Consider the following 18,553-nt stretch of genomic DNA (forward strand, 5'->3'; position numbering starts at 1 on the left):
TTTTTCTTTCTTATTGCAACTATAGCGATTTGTTAATACGAAAATCGCATTTGTTCTTTGACAAAATAACAAAACTACACCCGTGATAAGGTTCCCGCGATAGGGTGAATTTTGTTTAAGAGGGCGTGGTCAATTGTCACTGAAGGGCTTGATTTTCACAGAAACAGCGTAAAAACTCTCAGAAAATTCTTTAAATCATTTTTACAGCACACTTACAATGCTTTAAATGAATTTCTGGATGTATTATGCTTAAAATAGCTAAAGGAAAGAAAATTCCTTATTTGGACCATGACGTCATAATTAAATGTATCAAAACATCATCTTAACGCAAGAATTAAGCTTGGCAACATTGATTTTCGAAATCAGCGTACTCGATTTAGTAAAAATAGCTATGTTGCCAAAAATCAGACAAAAATGCCCGTGGGTGTCACATTTTGGACTCCTGGGCACCTGACTATTAGTTTTGTTCTTTACTTTTTGAGAATCGTCTTTCGTGCAGTTTAAACCTTAACTTAATTAAATTAAACAAATGCCATCGATGCCGCCGTAAAACAAAAAAACAAAAAACAAAACAAAAACAAAAGTATCATGTTACGGCATTTTCAAGGAAAAAAAAAGTATCTTGTTACAAACGAAGTGTCGTGTTACGGTTGCAAAGATTAGCGTAAGGAATACCCGGGAAGGAATACAAGTAGTCTGCGAACAGGCTTTTCTGAGGCTATATGAGAGTAAACTAAAGCAAATAAACACGAACATAAAACATCATACTTTCAATTGTCGACTCCATCGCATTCTGCACTGTCCTTTGAGTCTCTGAGTTTGTAATAAGATTGTTTTGTTATCGTTTAAGAGTCGAGCTTCATCATCAGAGGGAGGTGCAAGTGCATTGGGAGCCGAGCAGAACGAACAAGAAGAAGAATCTAAAGTGGAGTATTACGTACCAGAAGTGGTGCTCGTCAGAAAGAAGTAAGATTCGTGAGATTATAGTCTCCTTACAGTTCCCTATACATTTCTTATAGTAATAGTTGAGAGAATGTATTTACTGACCACACCACTTTTCGTTTTGTGCCGCCGTTTTGAATAATCTGCAGTTTAAGGAAGTAGCCATTCAGAGGGGTGAACACTTCGTTCGCCATGATAATCAAGATGGTGGTTCGCCCTTACCAAGATGTCTACGCTGTCGACGGCGTAATAACCAATGAGAATAAGCCATCCAGAAGTAGAATGGAAGAAACACTTAAAACAAACACCGCTAAGTAGACTACTTCAAATCTTCAATAGAGGTTAATTGTTATGAAGCCCTCAAACTTCAAAGGAGAAAACAGATGCAAGGATTTGTGTTGGAAGTTCCACGAACGTGCACTGTCTTTTTTTGCGCTCATACACTATGTACGAATTACATAACCGAAACGGTCTAGAGCGGTTTTCACTTAAGTGTCGACAGTAAACTGCGTTTGCTTTGGTTTTGAATTACTACGCTCAGTGATTGGCTTTAAAATCTCGCGCCACTTTCTCAGGCAATCAGAACTAAAACCAAAACCAACCGTGACTCGCTCGCGCACGTTTTCCCGCGCTTCGTGCCGGTTACAAGTATTTGCTTCGAGTTTTGATTGGTTCACTGGATTGTCCGTGTCTTTTGTGATTGGCCGAAGTAATTACATTGGTTTTGGTTTTACGACACTCAATTGAAAACTGCTCTATTGGCTGGTTGCTAATAAATACGGAAGTAAACAGCTGTTGTGGTTTGTGCATTGTCAAGGCCAAAAAGCAAACAAAAAACATAGAACAAAGAACTTTGTCAAGCTTCCAAACCATTCATTTCTATGAACTATACTTAAAATATACCTTTACATGATATTAACGTAATAATTGTTCACGTTTGACAGCCCAGTTATAAGCAAACGAGGCTACCTTCATATCATGGATGACTGCAGCTGCAAGTGGAGCAGATGTTTTGTGGTGAGTTTAAAACCCTTCCTCCACTTTCTTACCAGACGTTTCTGTTTGTTTAACTTAAATCCTCAATTTCATTTTCTTTTAGATTGTTAGAAAGCCTTACGTCCTTCTTTATCGCCAAGAAGGTGACCCGGTGAGTTTACACTTCACAAAACGTCAGGTTTCTGAAAAGTCGGTTAAGTGACTATTCCTTGAATTGTTAAACTTTTGTTCTTTTTGGTTTTAGGTTGAACAATATTTAATCAATCTGAAGTATTCCAAAGTGGAGTGTCCAGAGTATTTTGTGGTAAGGAATAAGTATAGTTCGATATAGTGGCCGAACCCTTTCTAAGTTTTTCCATTTTGTAATATATTACAATTCTAAGTGTTACGTCAGTTAACCATTAAAAGGTCAGCTTCGAGCCAAAGTGGCGCATACTGCCGGAGCTTATCCCGGTTTCCTTTGCATTAAGCAGCTAGGAGTATTTCTACTCCCCCCTGGATGGGATGCTAGTCCATCGCAGGGAACCCCCCAGCATTATTTCGCCGGTACCCATTTATACACCTGGGTGGAGAGAGGCACTATGAGAGTAAAGTGTCTTGCCCAAGAACACAACACAGTGACCCCGGCCAGGGCTCGAACCCGGAACGCTCGCTCCGGAGTCCGGCGCGCTAACCATTAGGCCACCGCGCCTCCCATCAGTTAACCATTGCCACTTCCTTAAGTGTGTCCCAGTCCGTTTCCAAGAAGTACTATTGCAAAACGATTAAACAATTTCCGTTGCCTTTTGTGGCAACATAGGTTTTATAGTTTTTTTTATTGTGCTAAAAATAAACGATTGTCCTTGAATTTTTTTTTGCAGACGTTTAGTGTTTTCTCAATCCGCACAAGACACTGTAGATTCCTCGTACGAACACCAACAGAGAAAGAGGAGGATACATATGATTGGCTGTATGCGCTCGACCCTCTGTTAGTAGGCAGCATAAGGTATGATGTGTTTTTACCCTTCATTTCACTCAGTGAAATACGGAGTGAGATATTTCTGAAATTTGATTGTTAAGTGACGTAAGAATGGTTTAACAGCTAAAAAGTTTTGCAACATTCTCACTAGTAGTTTTGTGCATATTGCAAACCTTGAATAGTCCAATCAACATTAATAGAGCGATTTTAACTTGAGTGTCGAAAATCGTATTTGCTTTGGTATCGCATTACTACGCTTTGTGATTGGTTTAAATAACCCGCCCCACTTTCTTAGCCAATCAGAAGTAACACCAAATCCAATCGTGATCGCTCGGGCACGGTTTACCGTGCTTCGTGCCGGCTACATGTATTTGTTTCAAGTTTGAATTGGTTTATCGGATTGATTGTGTCCTTTGGTTTCGTTTTTATGACACTTAGTTGAAAACTGCTCTATCAAACTTGTGGTAGATTTACCTGTCTCTCCAGAGTGGTATTGTGTTGACAGTTCAGTGTTACTCGGTTCTCTCCTCAGGTCAAGAAGAGGGAGCTTAAAACAGGGACACAAATGAAGGGTGTAGAGGTGGTAACAGCGTTAGAGCCCATTGGAAATGTTTGCGGTTTGAAAATCTGATAAAGATCCTTCTCTGCACCACAAGAATGACATAATATAGTATAGTTAATTTAACATAGTATAGTAAGTACAATATTCTGGAGAATGGTAGTCCTTTAATTTATTTGTAATAATAAATAGACGGTACAGATAATACTGAATTAGTAATATATTGATTCCAAACGTTTCATGGTGATGATGCGATATTAGGGTTTGCAGGGTTTGCTCCGCAAGTAAGGAGACAATTCTCTTCCCGCTGATTTGACATGATTTGACATTTTCGTACAAAATGTATTTCAGGTTATTTTCTTTGTTGTGACGATAGCAGAACACTGATTTGCAGTTGTTGGTTGTCATTGAAGAACCTAACAACTGCAGTGAAATCCCCTGATTAAAAAGAGCCGGTGCGTTTTCAGATTTATATTTAACAGCATTTTATGTCACAGTGGTCAGTTCATTTATGTTCCACTAAATGTACCGTAAAATATTCCGTGAATGGAATAAACCTTCTTGTCTAATTAGTATTTATATTTAACAACAACAATCTTTAATGTACTCTTTCCCTTACAAATATTTTATATTTTAAAATGAGAATTGGTCAGAGACAAATAGCCATTTACTATTTTTTCAAGAATGGGTTGGGTGGGATTTAGTTCAAGTAAAGGGCTATTTATTAAATTGCAATAGATAATTTTCTCATATAGATATGTTTTGGGTGAATTAATTTAGTGTTCGTAGTGAGGTCGTTTATTTGTATTTTGACGGTTGAGTTGGAAAAAGTTTGTAATAGAGGCTAGAAAAGGGAATGAAACAAACCAACACAGGCACTGACAAAGGGCTGACTGTCAAAACATCACCTGCTTTACCTTTTGGGCTCTAAAGGCCTGGCAAAACGAGGAAACATGTTTCCCCAATGTTTGCCACACGGAAAGAATTGTTTCCGGCGTCAGTTTTTGTCTCTAAGAAGCGAAATTTGCTTCTGGGACACGGCAGAAACATTCCGTGTTTCCACGCGGCATTGAACCATGACAAGACGAGGAGACAATTATGAAAACATGTTTCCTGGTTTTGCCAGGCCATATGCTTCTTGTATTTGAGCGCATGTAATGCGGCTCGGCTGATGCAAATTCGAGCTGCAGTCTGAAGCGTATCTTTCACGTTGTAGGGCCACAGAAGCGTTAGTTCTGGTGACAGAACGGTGTCCGTATGGGCGGGTTGATCGATGGGTTTCAGAAAACGCTTTAGTATGTAGAGACCAACAACATTGTTTCCAATATTGTGTTGTCAGTGTTATGCAAGTGTCTGTCCATAAAGCGCGGTGTGAACGTACCAATTGGCAAAGGGTCACATAGAATCGATAGAAATACAAAAATATAATATAATATTTTAGGTACCCAGGAGCCAGAGGTGCAATATTTATAAAGTTGGGTTTTTCGGAAGCCATTAGTTTTATTATCATCCGTTCGTGTGGTGTGTCACCATCAAAAGTTAATTTGTTTTTACTCTTTTGTAACAAATTTAAAAAGGCAAGCTGCTGTAAAACGTAAATTCTCTCAACGAAAAGGGTGTTGACCTTGGAAATTTTATGAGATTCTAGGTTATGGGAATTAGTAAAATTAATTAAAGAGTAATAGTGTAAATAGTTATTAAATTAATTGTCAAAATAATTATTGTAAATAGTAGGGCGCAAATTAACTTGCGTAAACTTTCTGAAAGTCGTTTGCAAAATTGTTTTGCCATATCAGGAAAGGGTGAGATGAGTCACAGTCGCTCATAACTCGTCCAAGTATCGAGGTTTCACTTGTATCTTAAAACTGAAAAGTTCACAAGGATTTCTTTGAAATCGTCAAAATGTCAGAGTTTTGTAATATTTTTAAGTTTTGTAATTGTAAAGGTAGTCGACTTCGCCGTCGTTATTTGGGTCTCGTCACGCAACGCTTCTCCCACTGCTTGTGGACAGAAGCGTTGCGTGACGGCCCGAAGCCGGCTCCAGTGGCTCAATCGTATTTAAATGCTTCGAGTGTTTTTTTAACATGTAAAAATATCTTATTTACTTTCGTTATTCATTTTAAAGTGCTTTTTTTTTCATATGTAAGTGTAAAAAAATAATTGTCTTTTTGTGCTTTTCACCCTTTTTCTGTTAACTTTTTGTTTGCGCTTGCTATTAAAATTTTATCTATCGGTAGATAACTCATTTAGTTACTCTTGTAACTCATTTATTTGCCTCACAAAACTGCCTTCTACCCGAGAGCCATCGGAAATACGAATCTGGTTGGTTGCGGGAGAATTTGCGCAACGACCTTTTCGTGACAAACACGGTGCTTTGTAGCCTGCGCCGCCGACGAAGTTAAGTTACGTCTGCGGCGCAGGCTAGGTGCTTTGCGCCTTTCGGACAATTTCATTTTCGACTTTCCAGCTCTTATACTTTGATGGGTCAGTACTATAAATCTTTATCCGTTGATGCCACAATAATGGTATGAAATTAATGTCCAATGATTGGTGAATATGTTGTGATTATTTTGATGACGTCACTGGTTACTATAGCAACAGTATAACCTGTTAAAAACACCCTTTAATTTGTCTTTAAGTGCTTATAACTCAAAAACGAGCTCGGTGACCCCCATTTTTTATTATTGAACATTGATCAGCATGTTAAGTTGCAACTTTTTACAAAGTTTAAAAAAATTCTACGAAGCGGTTTCAGAGCCACCTTAAATTTTCATATTTTTAAGGTGGCTCTGAAACCGCTTCGTAGAATTTTTTTTTAACTTTGTAAAAAGTTGCAACTTAACATGCTGATCAATGTTCAATAATAAAAAATGGGGGTCACCGAGCTCGTTTTTGAGTTATAAGCACTTAAAGACAAAATAAAGGGTGTTTTTAACAAGTTATACTGTTGCTATAGTAACCAGTGACGTCATGAAAATAATCACAACATATTCACCAATCATTGGGCATTAGTTTCATACTATTATTGTAGCATCAACTGATAAAGATCTGTAGTACTGACCCGTCAAAGTATAAGAGCTGGAATTTGCTGGAAACCGTTACCAGCCACCTTAAATGAAAATTGCCCCACCCCTACCACGGGCGTCCAGTGACTGACTTGGTGGAACCGAATTGGCACTTGGTGACGAGGCAGATGGATTGATGACTTTGGTAAGATAGCTAGCTATAAAATGGGGTAATTATTTAATAAAAAGACTACCTGTGTGATAATAAGGGGATTTTGCAAAGTAAAAAAAAAATTAAATCCACTGAATTCACGAAGTTTGCAATGGTTAAAAGATCATTAAAATGTTATTGAACTAGACCGAGGTCCCTATGGAGAAGTATTGGTTCCGTTTGCTGTATACTTATTGTTACTTATTTTCGGGTTTTTTTTGGAATGAAAAGGGTTGAAAAAAAATAAAAAAAAAAAGGGTTTTAAAAAAACAAAAAATAGGCGGGCGAATCCATTAACCCGGCCATGAGGGGAGAGGGAAATAAGCCAAATGAAACGGTGGAGGAGTAGAAAAGATAGAGGCTCCGAACACAAGGTTTCCACTTAAATTTTTGGGGAAAAGTTCACATAATAAAGTTAAATCTCTCATTTGATTGCGCAATTCGTAAACAACTTGTACTTGATTGCTATGATTACATTTTCCGCACATTGCTTCTAACCCCGATACAATGAAACCCTTTATATTGAACGTTGTTTTTCAGTCGGTGAAAGGTAGTTGTGGAAAAAGTGTATGGAAGAGAATCCCGGTATATCGAGTCCTCTTTATAGAGTATACATTTTCCAGCCTTGACACTTGGTTTTAGGAGGTTTCCACTGTAACAACCAAGTTATACCAACCGGACAGGTTTTGTCAAATTGACTGAGCAACAACACTTCCAATACAGTTGTATTAAAAGCTTTTTATTTCAAATCAAATAGTAGATAAGTATACAATAAGTTATGGCAATCACGTGATGCCAGTGCACAAGTCTGATAGGAAGGTATTCACATTTGCGTTATGAAAAAGCCATGCTTTGTAACATACTAGAGGGAGACTCGGCAAGAACGAGAACCGAGACCTCCAAACAGCAAGAAATTTTCGATTAAAAATCCCAAGAGAATTCAGCTCTCGAAGAGCTAAAATTTGTTCTTATCTGAGGGGAAGGAAAACTCTGCCAGGAACGTCTATAATAGAAAGCCTAGTCAGAGTGGTTTTGGAAAAGATTAAAAATGTGTTTGCTTGGTTTGCCACTTGCTGAGCTCTTTAATTGGCTGAAGAAACTTGCGCAAACTACTCTAACCAATCACAGCGAAGATGATTTTCTGGCCAATCAGGTGCAGAAGTAAAATCAACCGCGAATCAACTTGAACGACGTTTCCCGCGCTTTCCGCCTTTTACACATTTCCCCACGCTTGACGCCGGTAACACGACTTCCCGCGCTTTCTGCCGTTAATTATCATGACTCACGGTTTTCCAGGTAACATTTGCTCCCACAAGTTGTAATTGGTTTACTGCTTTATTTGCTGGCGTAGTTTCTGACTGATAAGTGAATAATTTTACAAGGGTCATAAGAACGCCATTCTATCTAGTGGCTATTGCTGCCTGTGTAAATATTGACACGATAACACGAATTTAAGTGTTTAAAAACGCCTTTACCCGAAGGAAATTCCTGAATTTGTCAGGTTTTGTCAACGCAGATTCTCAAAAGCTCAGGGCTAAATGGTATAACATGCATATCCCTGGGATAACATACAGATGTATGGGGTTACATTGCATAATCCTGGGATAAAATACACATCCCCGGGATAATATTCATCCCAAGGATTTCATGTAAATCTTTGGGATAATCACCTCTTATCTACATGGGCTATTTACTCTGAGATGAACGTTAAAATGTTCGCCAAACAGAAATAAGCGATGAACAGAATTTACACTTCAGTTCTCGTCCAGTAATCAACCAATTTGTGCAATGAAAGAGGAGCGAACCTCCGCGACCAGGCAGAAGGCTGCGTAACTTGTGACAATGGACTTGACACTTCATGTGCATCACGCAAAAGTAGTCACGCAAACTTCAGCGCTGGTGACAACAAAGGTTATAAAGTACATATAAAAATAGGAATTGTATAAAACAGTGAGATGTGGTTTGTTACCTTGAAAACGAACTTCGAACGTAAGTACCATAGTAAGCAAATAAAGAAAGATGTTGGTAAGAGCGTCAAGCTTAAGCATCCGCTGCGTTCATCTCAGTTCATGATATATTAAATACACTAGTGTAAAAATAGTAGTTCGTTATTCCGTTGTTGTCTTTTCTTCTGCTTCATCGTCTTCTTCTTCCTCACCGTCATCATCTTCGCCATCATCTCCGTCCTCGTCATCATCATCATCAACTCCTTCGTCCTCTTCATCGTCATCTTCCTCGCCCTCGAGAAGAACCTGATCGTCCTTACAAAGCAGAAAAATTAAAAACAATCAAATCTTTTCTTTGATAATGCATTATACAGAATCCGCGACGGTTTGATAATGGGGATTTCGGAATGGAAGTGTTTTATGTCATATATTAAACACGAGAAAGAGTGTTTCATAGGTAGATGTTCTAGTCTTCTCGAATAACGACGATAAACCGTAGGTCCCGTCTCCTGTAGTTCAGTGTTATATGGTCAGCAGGGGACGTTCAAGAACCCACACACTTATCGCAAAGAGTAGGCCACAGAGTTACCGGTGTTGTGGTCTGGCCTATTCACATGTGTGTCCATGGGTTGTGGGAGGGGGGGGGGGGGGTGGGTGATACGAGATCACATACATGGACGGATACCGGCTGCCAAAGGCGCCTGATATGCTGATGTCTAAGTTCGTTCAGCTTAACTCTAATTGTAAAGGGCATCGAACTTTGTAAATGCGCTATACAAGAACCATTATCATTCATTCATTCATTTCATCACAAAAATGGAGAAGAGAAGTGAATATACAACGCGCAGCAGAGTATTTTTTGACGAACTTTTGAGGTGTTCAGTTTGGAAATGTGATGAAACACCTCTCTCTCGTGCTTGAATATCTTTTAAGCCAGAATAAACTAAGGAGTCAACAAGAAATAAAATCGTAAATATCTATGCTTACTAAGACGACGCATCCAAACCAGCGTCACGATTCTTTTTCTTTTTTTTATTATAATTTTTTGTGCAGCAATTTCTACCCAGCTTTTGAAATCGCCAGCAGAGAGTCGGATGGGTAGATGCCCGCGCAAGACGATTTCGTTGAAACTTGCTCACAGTGAATTCTTGGATAATTTGCAACCTTAATTTGAACGCATCCATAGTCCGTCCCCCACAACCTTCCATCACCTACATTTCCTTCCTTTCTCCTAGAGCTTACCCCTAAATTGTTTAGAACATGTAGTTCTTTCCCTTACCCCTTGCTCGGCGTCGTCATCAACATCATCTTCCTCGTCTTCAAGCTCGTACACTACTGGTGTTTCACCTTCCTCTCCTTCAGCCAGATCTTCTTCTTCTCCCTCCTCAACAACCACCTCCTCTTCTTCCTCTTCTTCTTCATCATCGTCCTCATCCTCATCATCGTCTCCTTCCTCCTCGTCTCCTTCATCGTCTTCATCCACTACAACTACGTCATCCTGTTGACAGAGGAGGACTAAATTTTTTTAACAGAAGCCTTGCAGAGTCCAATTTGTTTACCTCTTTACTAAGGACAAGGCGGACCATGTCAAAATATACATGCTATTGGAAAATTGCAAAAAAACTTTAGGCACCCATCAATCAATTAATCAATCAATCAATTAGTCAGTCAGTCAATCAATCAATTAGTCAGTCAGTCAGCCAATCAATCAATCATTTAATTAGTCAGTCAGTCAGTTTATAATTTATTATTCAATCAATCAATCAATCAATCAATCAATCAATCAATCAATCAATCAATCAACTAATCAATCAATCAATCAAATAAACAATCAGCCAATCAAATCAATCAATTTTAGTTTCAAAGTGAGAACAAGTAAAAACATGTAACTGCATATACATCCATGTCAAACAACTCAGTTGGGCAGAATCCAAATAAAGTTTAAAAACGTTCAATAACCTGCATTACAGCCAGAGTCCTTGTGCTTGTTTTGGGAGGAATGTGCAAAGGAAACCTTAAACGAGATGTATAACACTTAAAAAAAGTGCACAGAACACTTGTGGGAATCTCAAGTTACGGATTCATTGAAAAGACTATTGATGGTGACCAATGTTTTGAGACAATAGCAAGGCAACCACATTGTACATGTAGCTGCAGGTGGTGAGAATGAACCAACTGATTACTACACAGCAGAAAATTTGTTTAAATAATGATAATGATGATGACAAAAATAATATTTAAATTTTCCCAACTACAGTCACCCGCCGCGGACACCCCGCATTACGGACACTCGCATACGGACAAAATCCAGACCCCGGCGAAAGAGATTTGACCTGACCCCGCATTACGGACCCGCAAACGGACACTAAACAACGCCCCGAGCGTGTCCACTATAACGAGAGTTGACGTAGGGCTATAAAAAAATGGAGACACAAGCAAGAAGAATTTGCATGTTGCCAGCATCTGGCATTGCCCAGCAGGACACAGGTGTTAGTTAATGACAGCTTGCCCTCAGAATGTGCTAGAATAAGCTGAAGTGGATAAAAGAATATGGACGCTGAATTGTGTTTAAGTGTTAGAGCGGTTTTCACTTGAGTGTCGAAAGTAAATTGTTTTTTTTTTTTTTTTTTTTTTTTTTTTTAAACCCGCTTTTTTTTCACCAATAAAAAAAAAAAAAAAAACCCCCCCCCTTTTTTCCCCCTGCCTTTTTTTTTTTTTTTTTTTTTTTTTTTTTTTTTTTATAATTATTTTTTTTTTTTTTTTCAAAAACCCTAAATGCATTCTAGGTACATTGTATTCTCAACAGCATATAGAGTGCACATTACCTGATCATCTGACTCATCCTCGTCAATATCTTCTTCATCTTCCTCATTCTCTTCAAGAAGTCCACTGTTTGAAGTTCCCTAGAATATTGTCAACAATTCTACATCATAACACTAAAAACATCAAAGTTACATACAGTGGAACCCCGATATAACGATCTTTGATATAACGATACTCCCGATATAACGATGAATATATTATGTCCCGGCAAAGTAAAATGTATGGGACGGAACCCAGTTAACGATCCCACAACGTTAATTTTACTGCCCCCTTGGCATATCGTTATATCGGGGTTCCACTGTATCATTTAAGATTTATCATAGTCATGTTTATGTACAACAAAGTTTCCTGAATTCAGTGTCTGATGCACTGGTATCCAGTGCTTAAACTTAACGGTCGTCCACTTGTCAAAAACAAGCATTTGTTTTAGCCACTAGTGCTTTGGACAAGTAAAGTTACAGTTCTCCGATAAGTTATTGCTTTTGTATCTACTAAAAAGGGCTAAAAAATCAAAACAAACGAAGATTTTCCGAAAATGTTAAAGTGTATATGACGTGAAATTTTTATTGGCTTTTTCTTTCGTTGATATGCTTAGATAAAGGATTCATAGTTAAAATTTGTCCAAAAACAACTTTTCCGTCCTTTTGCCCCGACGCACCCAGCCACTGAAAATTCACAAACAGTAGACGCACAAAGGTGACGTGACACCGTCGCGCGCGCGGCCTAAAGCCACAACGAAAGAAAAAAGCCAATAAAAGATTTCGTGTCATATACACTTTAAGAATGACCAGTAGCTTTGCTCCTCGGGGACCAGTAAATTCTAAGCCTACTGGTCCTGTGGAAGACCAGACCAAAAAATTAATTTCAAGCACTGGTATCACTTGAAAAAGTGGTGTATTTCACACATGTAACTTGACCACACAACACAACATACCAAGAAATACTGCAGAGGATTTGGCCATATGTCATCTTTAATTATTTCTCCTAAATCATCTCCAGACTCCTGTGCTGTGAACCAGCTGAAGAAGCTTTCTGGCTCCTCGCGCTCTCTTTTCATTACATTTTGTTTGGTCCGTGGTTTGCGACGCTGTGTCAGGTCCTGAATGAAAAAAGTGATAAAAGGCCTTAATTACAATGTAAGTGGCCTTATTGAACACCCTCTAAGGCACTTTCTTCCCCTTTTATCTTTTGGATGTTGATAAATGAGAAGAAGTACATGTTGTATGCTGATAACGATGAGCTGGTATACTTACTTGTGCCATTTCTGACTATTTAACAATTAGAATGTTATTGATATGTACAGATCTACAACATTTCCCAGAAAATATACCTATCCTACGAGCCCGAGTTTTCTATGAGCAAATAGTCAACGAGGGCGCAGCCGAGTTGACTATCGACCTCATAGAAAACGTAAAGGCGAAGTAGTCTAATTGTTTTAGTAGAAACTCTAAAGGATTGCAGTCCAAAACATACAATATTGTGCACTTTGAAGACAAAAATCAAGAAAATTTACCGCTTAAAGAGCTACGCGTGCACGACTGTTTTCTATCGGCGAATAGAAAACAGTGGGAGAACCAATCAGATTAGCGGATTTCCAATAGAACACAGCTGAGTTTCTACTAACAATGATTAGAATGTTATTGATATGTACAGATCTACAACATTTCCCAGAAAATATACCTATCCCACCAACCAGACTTCAGGGTTTCATTACTTTAGAAAATTCAGAGCTCAGATTAGCTTCTACACGTAGAATGTTGTTAATAAGGTTCTTGCAGTCAAACAAACACAATCACAAAGACATCTTACCATGCCTGCTTTCCACTTGATAGGAGTAGCTCTGGAGGACTGGTCACCATGCTCATTGAGAATGAACTCTTTATATAGCACTTCATTTGTAAAATATGGATTTTCTGTAAAACCCTTTAGAGGAGATTAAAGAATATTAGTTACACTTTATGTCACTGAGAATTTTACATTTTATGACCATACATACATGTATGCAGTGCAATGCGATGCTAGGTAATTTATTAATAATTATAAAAATAAACAATGAAAAGATGGTGTTATAAAGAGGACACAACCCAACTTGCCTCCTTAAAAACATCTGGACATTGTTGACTGATGTTAAGTTAGAGTACTAAAAAGAGTCTAACTTAAAAAATCTACCTAGCACCACATGGGCTAGTTCAGAGAGAATAAAGATTACAATTACTACACTAAATAATGCCAAAACAATAGGGGGGAGTGGCTACCCAGACTCACTGACCACTAAAAAAAAGGGGTAACCCAAATTTATAAAATAAAGCACACAGCAAATAAGCTCAAGGCCCTTTTCTTACTAAGGAAGGCACAATTAATGTTTCAGAGATGTAGCTAAGAAAAAACTGAGCTGGCTAGTTAAAAAGCCCAGTTGGCTTCTCTGGTCTTTATATCCTCAAAACTATCCTTAGTCTTTTGTTTTCTAGTGAAATTTCAGCTGGTCATAAGCTGTCTCTCAGCCAGTAAAATTAGCCAGCAGCCTCCTCTTAGCTACGTCCCTATTGGTCAGTGTGCTGGACTCCAGAATGAGCAGGGTTCAAAATAAAATTTTTTTTTATTTTGTTTTTTTTTTTTTTTTTTTTTGTGGGGTGAATTTTTTTAAAATTGGGGGAATGAGTGGTCATTGTGTTGTGTTCATGGGCAAGACACTTTACACTCACAGTGCCTCTCTCAGGCTAGGTGATAAATACTGGTAAGTACCTGCAAATTTAATGTTGGGGTAACCCAAGCAAAATGCCTTGACCCCAACCAATAAAAGCCCTAAGACTGCCACAAATTTGCGACAGAGACCCCTGGCCAGCATTGTTTCCAGTTTGACTTTGACTTATGGCCATAAGCCCTAAGTGGGCAAAGGGCCGGACATTCTCCCCCTCGCCTTTAACCTTGCCTGAATTACATTTTAGCCACACAAAGTCTACTAGTTAGAGGGTTTTCACTTGTTGGTTTTTTTTTTTTTTTTTTTTTTTTTTGGTTAAAATTTCCCCTTTTCTCCAAAAAAACAACTTGTTTTTTTGTATTCAGTTATGATTAAGAGTTCTGTAGAACACTTACAAATTTTATTCTGTATCCAGACTTGATATCTTCAAACTCTTCAACTTCAAGAAATGTCATGTACTGAAGAGCCTCCTCATCTTCTTCATCGATCAGCATCTGCAGCTGAGGGTGATTTATAAACTGTGCACCACAAGTCAAGGAAATTATTCTTCAAGTTTTTTTTTGTGAACTTCATACGGTATCAAGGGGCAGCAATCCTCTTTGCCTTTTCATGAAACATTTGAGTGGCAAGCCAGAATAAAGGATCTACAGTGTAATCAACTGGGGAAAAGGGTCTTGACTAAAAGTAATTTTACCAAGCAAGATTGTACAAAAATCTATAAAAAAAATAGGGAGTTTGATGTTGAATAAAAACACAGGATTTTCAATTTGCACATGCTGTTCTAGAAAATAGCCATAGCCCCGCCATGGAATGTTTTTGGTTTGAGCCTCCTACCCCATCATAAATTTTATTTTAGCTTTATACATTTTAAAAAAAAATAATAATAATTTGCTCTAAAGGTTCCCCTTTCCCCTTGAAATTTCCATTGACCTTCCATGGGATGGGTAAAGATTAATTTCTGAGTCTACACATTGGAATCATTTGAGGGAGGTTTTAAGCATGGTACAGTCAACTCTCTCTAAGACGGACACCGTCAGGACCGGCCCCAACTGTCCGTCTTAGAGAGGTGTCCGCCTTATAGAGAGTCGAGGTAACGTGACACCAGAAAATTTGAGACGATAAAGCTAAACCGCTATGCACAACGAATACACGTCTGTTTTGAGTCGCTAACGTTAGCAAAACCTATAAAGTGGAACAAAAATAATATCAGAAATTCGACTTGTTTGTTAATAACAAACGGTAATATAAGTAGAAAATAAATAGGAAATATACGTTTTAGAAATTGTTGGCGACCGTACTCACAAAATATTTGCGCGTTTATGTCAGGACGGCCCTGAGTAGTCTCACAGAGGAAAGTGTCGCCGATTTTTATTCTTGTACAAAGATTTTATACAGTTTTTATTTTAAGTCATTGGTCTGTATATGAAAAGTCATCATTAACATAAACATATCAAATGAATTTTTCTTCCTAGTGACCCGGTTCAAGTACCTTATCAATTGCTTTGCAATTCAACAGCAATTTTTCATGAAGTGGAATTTAAGATATCATTTTTTCTGGTAATGGATTTTTCTGTAAAAATTAATAGTAAAGGTAAAATTTATCAACATATTAAGACAACCGTTTTCTAGTTGGCGATCATTTCCCTACTTTCCCTATCTTCTCAATTTATGTGACCTTCATGTTTGATTTAATCTAATTAACTCATCAGAGGAAATAAGATACTGATGGGAAACAAAGTATTAAATACATTTTGGAGCAAAATGTTTTTGGTGTAAATATATAAAGTTCATATTTGATTTTTACATTACTAAATTTTAGATTTGCAAGTATATTAGAAATTAAAGATGATTTGATTTCCTTGAAAATGCAATTGAAATTTCACAGTTTTCAACCTTGCAAAAGCTGCATTTGACCCACTGAACGAGGATGTGTTAATGGGGACTGGGAACTAGAAATCATTGTTCTGTTTCGCCTCCATTTTGTTTTGTTGGTCGATCTCGACTATGGCAAAGATCACCAAAAATTTCAAGTTTTATCGCTACTGACATGTCAAAGGTTTAAAATTTGGCAAGGTTAGCCTGTCTAAGAAAGTTCAAAACCAATTTTATAAACGAAAAGTCTACATGAGTGTTTCTCCTAAAATTTAATTAGTTCGCTAATGGGGTAAAGTTAGATTCGCCTCCGAGGAAAAAGCCAAAATTTAACATTTTGAGTAAAAATAATTGCTTAGAAGCTTGGCAGGATCGCATTATCAATTCCTTAAAGAAGAAATAAACTTTATCAGATGTCGTAAATAAAGTTTAAGTGAGTGATCGAAATCTGGATAATCTTACGGCACATGATCTCATTGCGTTACTCGAGAAGTACAAATATAAACTACCCCGCGCATTAATAATATTGTTCACTTAGTAGACTAATTTTACAAACGATCTTCCGGTGAAAAACATCTATAACATAAGAAAAATAAAATTATGAGGCTAAATTCTGCTAAGTGAAAGGAGATTACGAGACAATTCAATTCAATAATAAATAAAGATCCCCACTCACCGCTATTAGAATGCTAAAAAGTTCCAGGCAACAGGTCACACGTCTTCAGCTGCGGATAATAACCCTTGTTAGTAATTTTGCTTGCATGTGTAAATAACAAAAGGATACGACTGTCATCCAGAAGTTTGGTATCCTCCTCGTGAGGTCTGTTCTCTGCTCAAAGTGTGGTTTTCGAAGTCGGTTGTACTTCTGTTCAACCTTTAAAATCTCCTCGGACGCTTGCTCATTTAGCGCGTCTATCTGATTCTGCACAGCATTGATTTCCTCGATAATTTCCTGCTGATCGGAGTGCGAATTTTGTGCTCCGTCAACAGCGTCGACCTTTCTGATCTTATTCGGAGTTACACTTGGATTAGACATGATAGAATACACGACTATTTCTCCAAGCCTTCTCCAAGTTTTCGAACTTTCTTGAGTTCGGAGATGCCCGCGTTCTTCTTTTTCGACTGGGGGTGTCCGCTGACACATAGAACTGTAAAAACTGTTTTGGCGCCCTTTTCCTTTGTTCTCTCTTCCATGTCAAATTGTAAACAAAGGCTGTTGTCATGTCATTGTATATCGCTACGGTTGTTTTCGGAAATATGGTTTAAAGTTTAAAAAATCAAACCAATGTGAAGGAAGATTTTTCTGCTCAAATTTGCCGACCTCGTGTTGCGTGCCGAAAAATCCTGTAACTTTAGCCACTTTTCATGCAATCATTTCATCAGCAAATTTTCCCGAGATTTTGAAAGACATACAACGCAGGCTAAAGAAGGGCCTATAAATTAATTTTGTGATATCAATCTTTTGTCGAGTAGCAGCTCTCGCAAGGTCTCACATGAATGGCGGAGGGGGGGGGGGGGGGGGGGTAGGCCTGTCCCGATTGTGCTCGTAAAATGCTGGAAAGTTGCTCACTGGAATGCCAAAAAGTTGCTAAAAAATTGCCAAAAATCCAAAAAGTTGCTACCAAAATTCAAAAGTTGCTGCCTAAATTCTTCAATTTTTATATAAACGTTAACTGAAAGCTTTCTTTTTCGTTTTTCAAATAATTGCTAACACGGTAAGAAAATAGTTGAAATTTAGCTTTTAACAGTTGCTCGCAAATATGGGGAAATTTAAGGATACTCTTAAGGATATTATCTTAAGTGAGGAGTTTTTTGTCGTCCAATTAAACCTTAAGTGATAGATTGGTAGATAAAACCCAGTTGATTAACATATTATTCGGATTCTAGTTGTAACACACTATACCTGGACAACACAAACCAGGTGTCAATGTCATGAGAAAGTAAACAATAAAGGCGGCTCTCGCCATCCATTTCCGTTCATGAAAAGTAAAGAAACAATAGGCCAGTTAGGCCTGCGAAATGTCAAGTGAGAAGTGACAGGTTATGTGTTCAAAAGGTTGATAACATGATAGCCTTCAAGAAATTCGCAAATTGAGGTTTTCCAGAAATCGTTGACTTTTTCGTGCTTATATGCCTAAACCAATATTTTGCTCAAAAATTCTCTAAAGCAAACTTGCTCGAGGTTGCTAAAACCGCAAAAAGTTGCTCCAAACGCCAAAAGTTGCTCAAAAGTTGCCGAGCACAATCGGGATAGGCCTAGGGGGGGGGGGGGGGGTACTCCCAATGGCCTATATAGGTAGTGCCGCCGATAGGGTATGGTTTTTGAGGTTCTCGGTCTTAAATAGGGTTATTTTTCTCCTTTTGATTGTTCGGTGTGATCCTTAGATAGGGTACCTAAATTATTAGCTAAGATAAACGCCCAGCTTTATAACGAAAAAAAAGGTATCTAAAAAGAATTTTCTCTTCAGGTTTAGTAAAGCGATTTTATAAAGATTTGTGTCTTGCCGTGCGCGGTTAGCCGTTAATTTTGGTCGTCACGGAAC

At 38.1% G+C, this 18,553-nt stretch overlaps 2 protein-coding genes across 4 annotated transcripts in view; one reads left to right on the plus strand and one right to left on the minus strand.

The window, feature by feature from the left end:
- LOC144663540 (kinesin-like protein unc-104) overlaps positions 1-5,913 on the plus strand; it is a 44,192-nt gene extending 38,279 nt beyond the window's left edge. For all 3 annotated transcript variants that reach the window (XM_078524525.1, XM_078524534.1, XM_078524542.1), the window contains 7 exons: positions 851-966; positions 1,887-1,959; positions 2,042-2,089; positions 2,183-2,242; positions 2,799-2,923; positions 3,429-5,824; positions 5,881-5,913. In XM_078524525.1, the coding sequence (XP_078380651.1) occupies positions 851-966; positions 1,887-1,959; positions 2,042-2,089; positions 2,183-2,242; positions 2,799-2,923; positions 3,429-3,465 (459 nt within the window). In that variant the 3' untranslated portion in view covers positions 3,466-5,824; positions 5,881-5,913. The remainder of the gene's footprint in view (positions 1-850; positions 967-1,886; positions 1,960-2,041; positions 2,090-2,182; positions 2,243-2,798; positions 2,924-3,428; positions 5,825-5,880) is intronic.
- A 1,476-nt stretch (positions 5,914-7,389) lies between these two features.
- On the minus strand, positions 7,390-17,132 carry LOC144663477 (protein SET-like). The gene is made up of 7 exons (XM_078524454.1): positions 16,795-17,132; positions 14,534-14,656; positions 13,250-13,363; positions 12,375-12,539; positions 11,443-11,520; positions 9,897-10,115; positions 7,390-8,932 (listed from the first exon to the last, which is right to left on the minus strand). The coding sequence occupies exons 1-7, from the start codon at positions 17,044-17,046 to the stop codon at positions 8,780-8,782; spliced, it is 1,104 nt and encodes a 367-aa protein (XP_078380580.1). The 5' UTR covers positions 17,047-17,132; the 3' UTR covers positions 7,390-8,779.
- Between the last annotated feature and the right edge of the window lie 1,421 nt (positions 17,133-18,553).

This window comes from Oculina patagonica, chromosome 1 (assembly GCF_052425735.1).
Source record: "Oculina patagonica isolate OP01 chromosome 1, crgOcupat, whole genome shotgun sequence".
Classification (NCBI taxonomy): Eukaryota; Metazoa; Cnidaria; class Anthozoa; order Scleractinia; family Oculinidae; genus Oculina; species Oculina patagonica.

Coding starts and splice junctions, on each gene's coding strand:
- LOC144663477 (XM_078524454.1), bottom strand. CDS start 17,046: ATGTCTAATCCAAGTGTAACTCCGAATAAGATCAGAAAGGTCGACGCT. Junction 13,364..14,533: donor CTGGATACAGAATAAAATTT/GTAAGTGTTCTA, acceptor TCTCCTCTAAAG/GGTTTTACAGAAAATCCATA. Junction 8,933..9,896: donor ATGACGACGCCGAGCAAGGG/GTAAGGGAAAGA, acceptor CTGCTTTGTAAG/GACGATCAGGTTCTTCTCGA.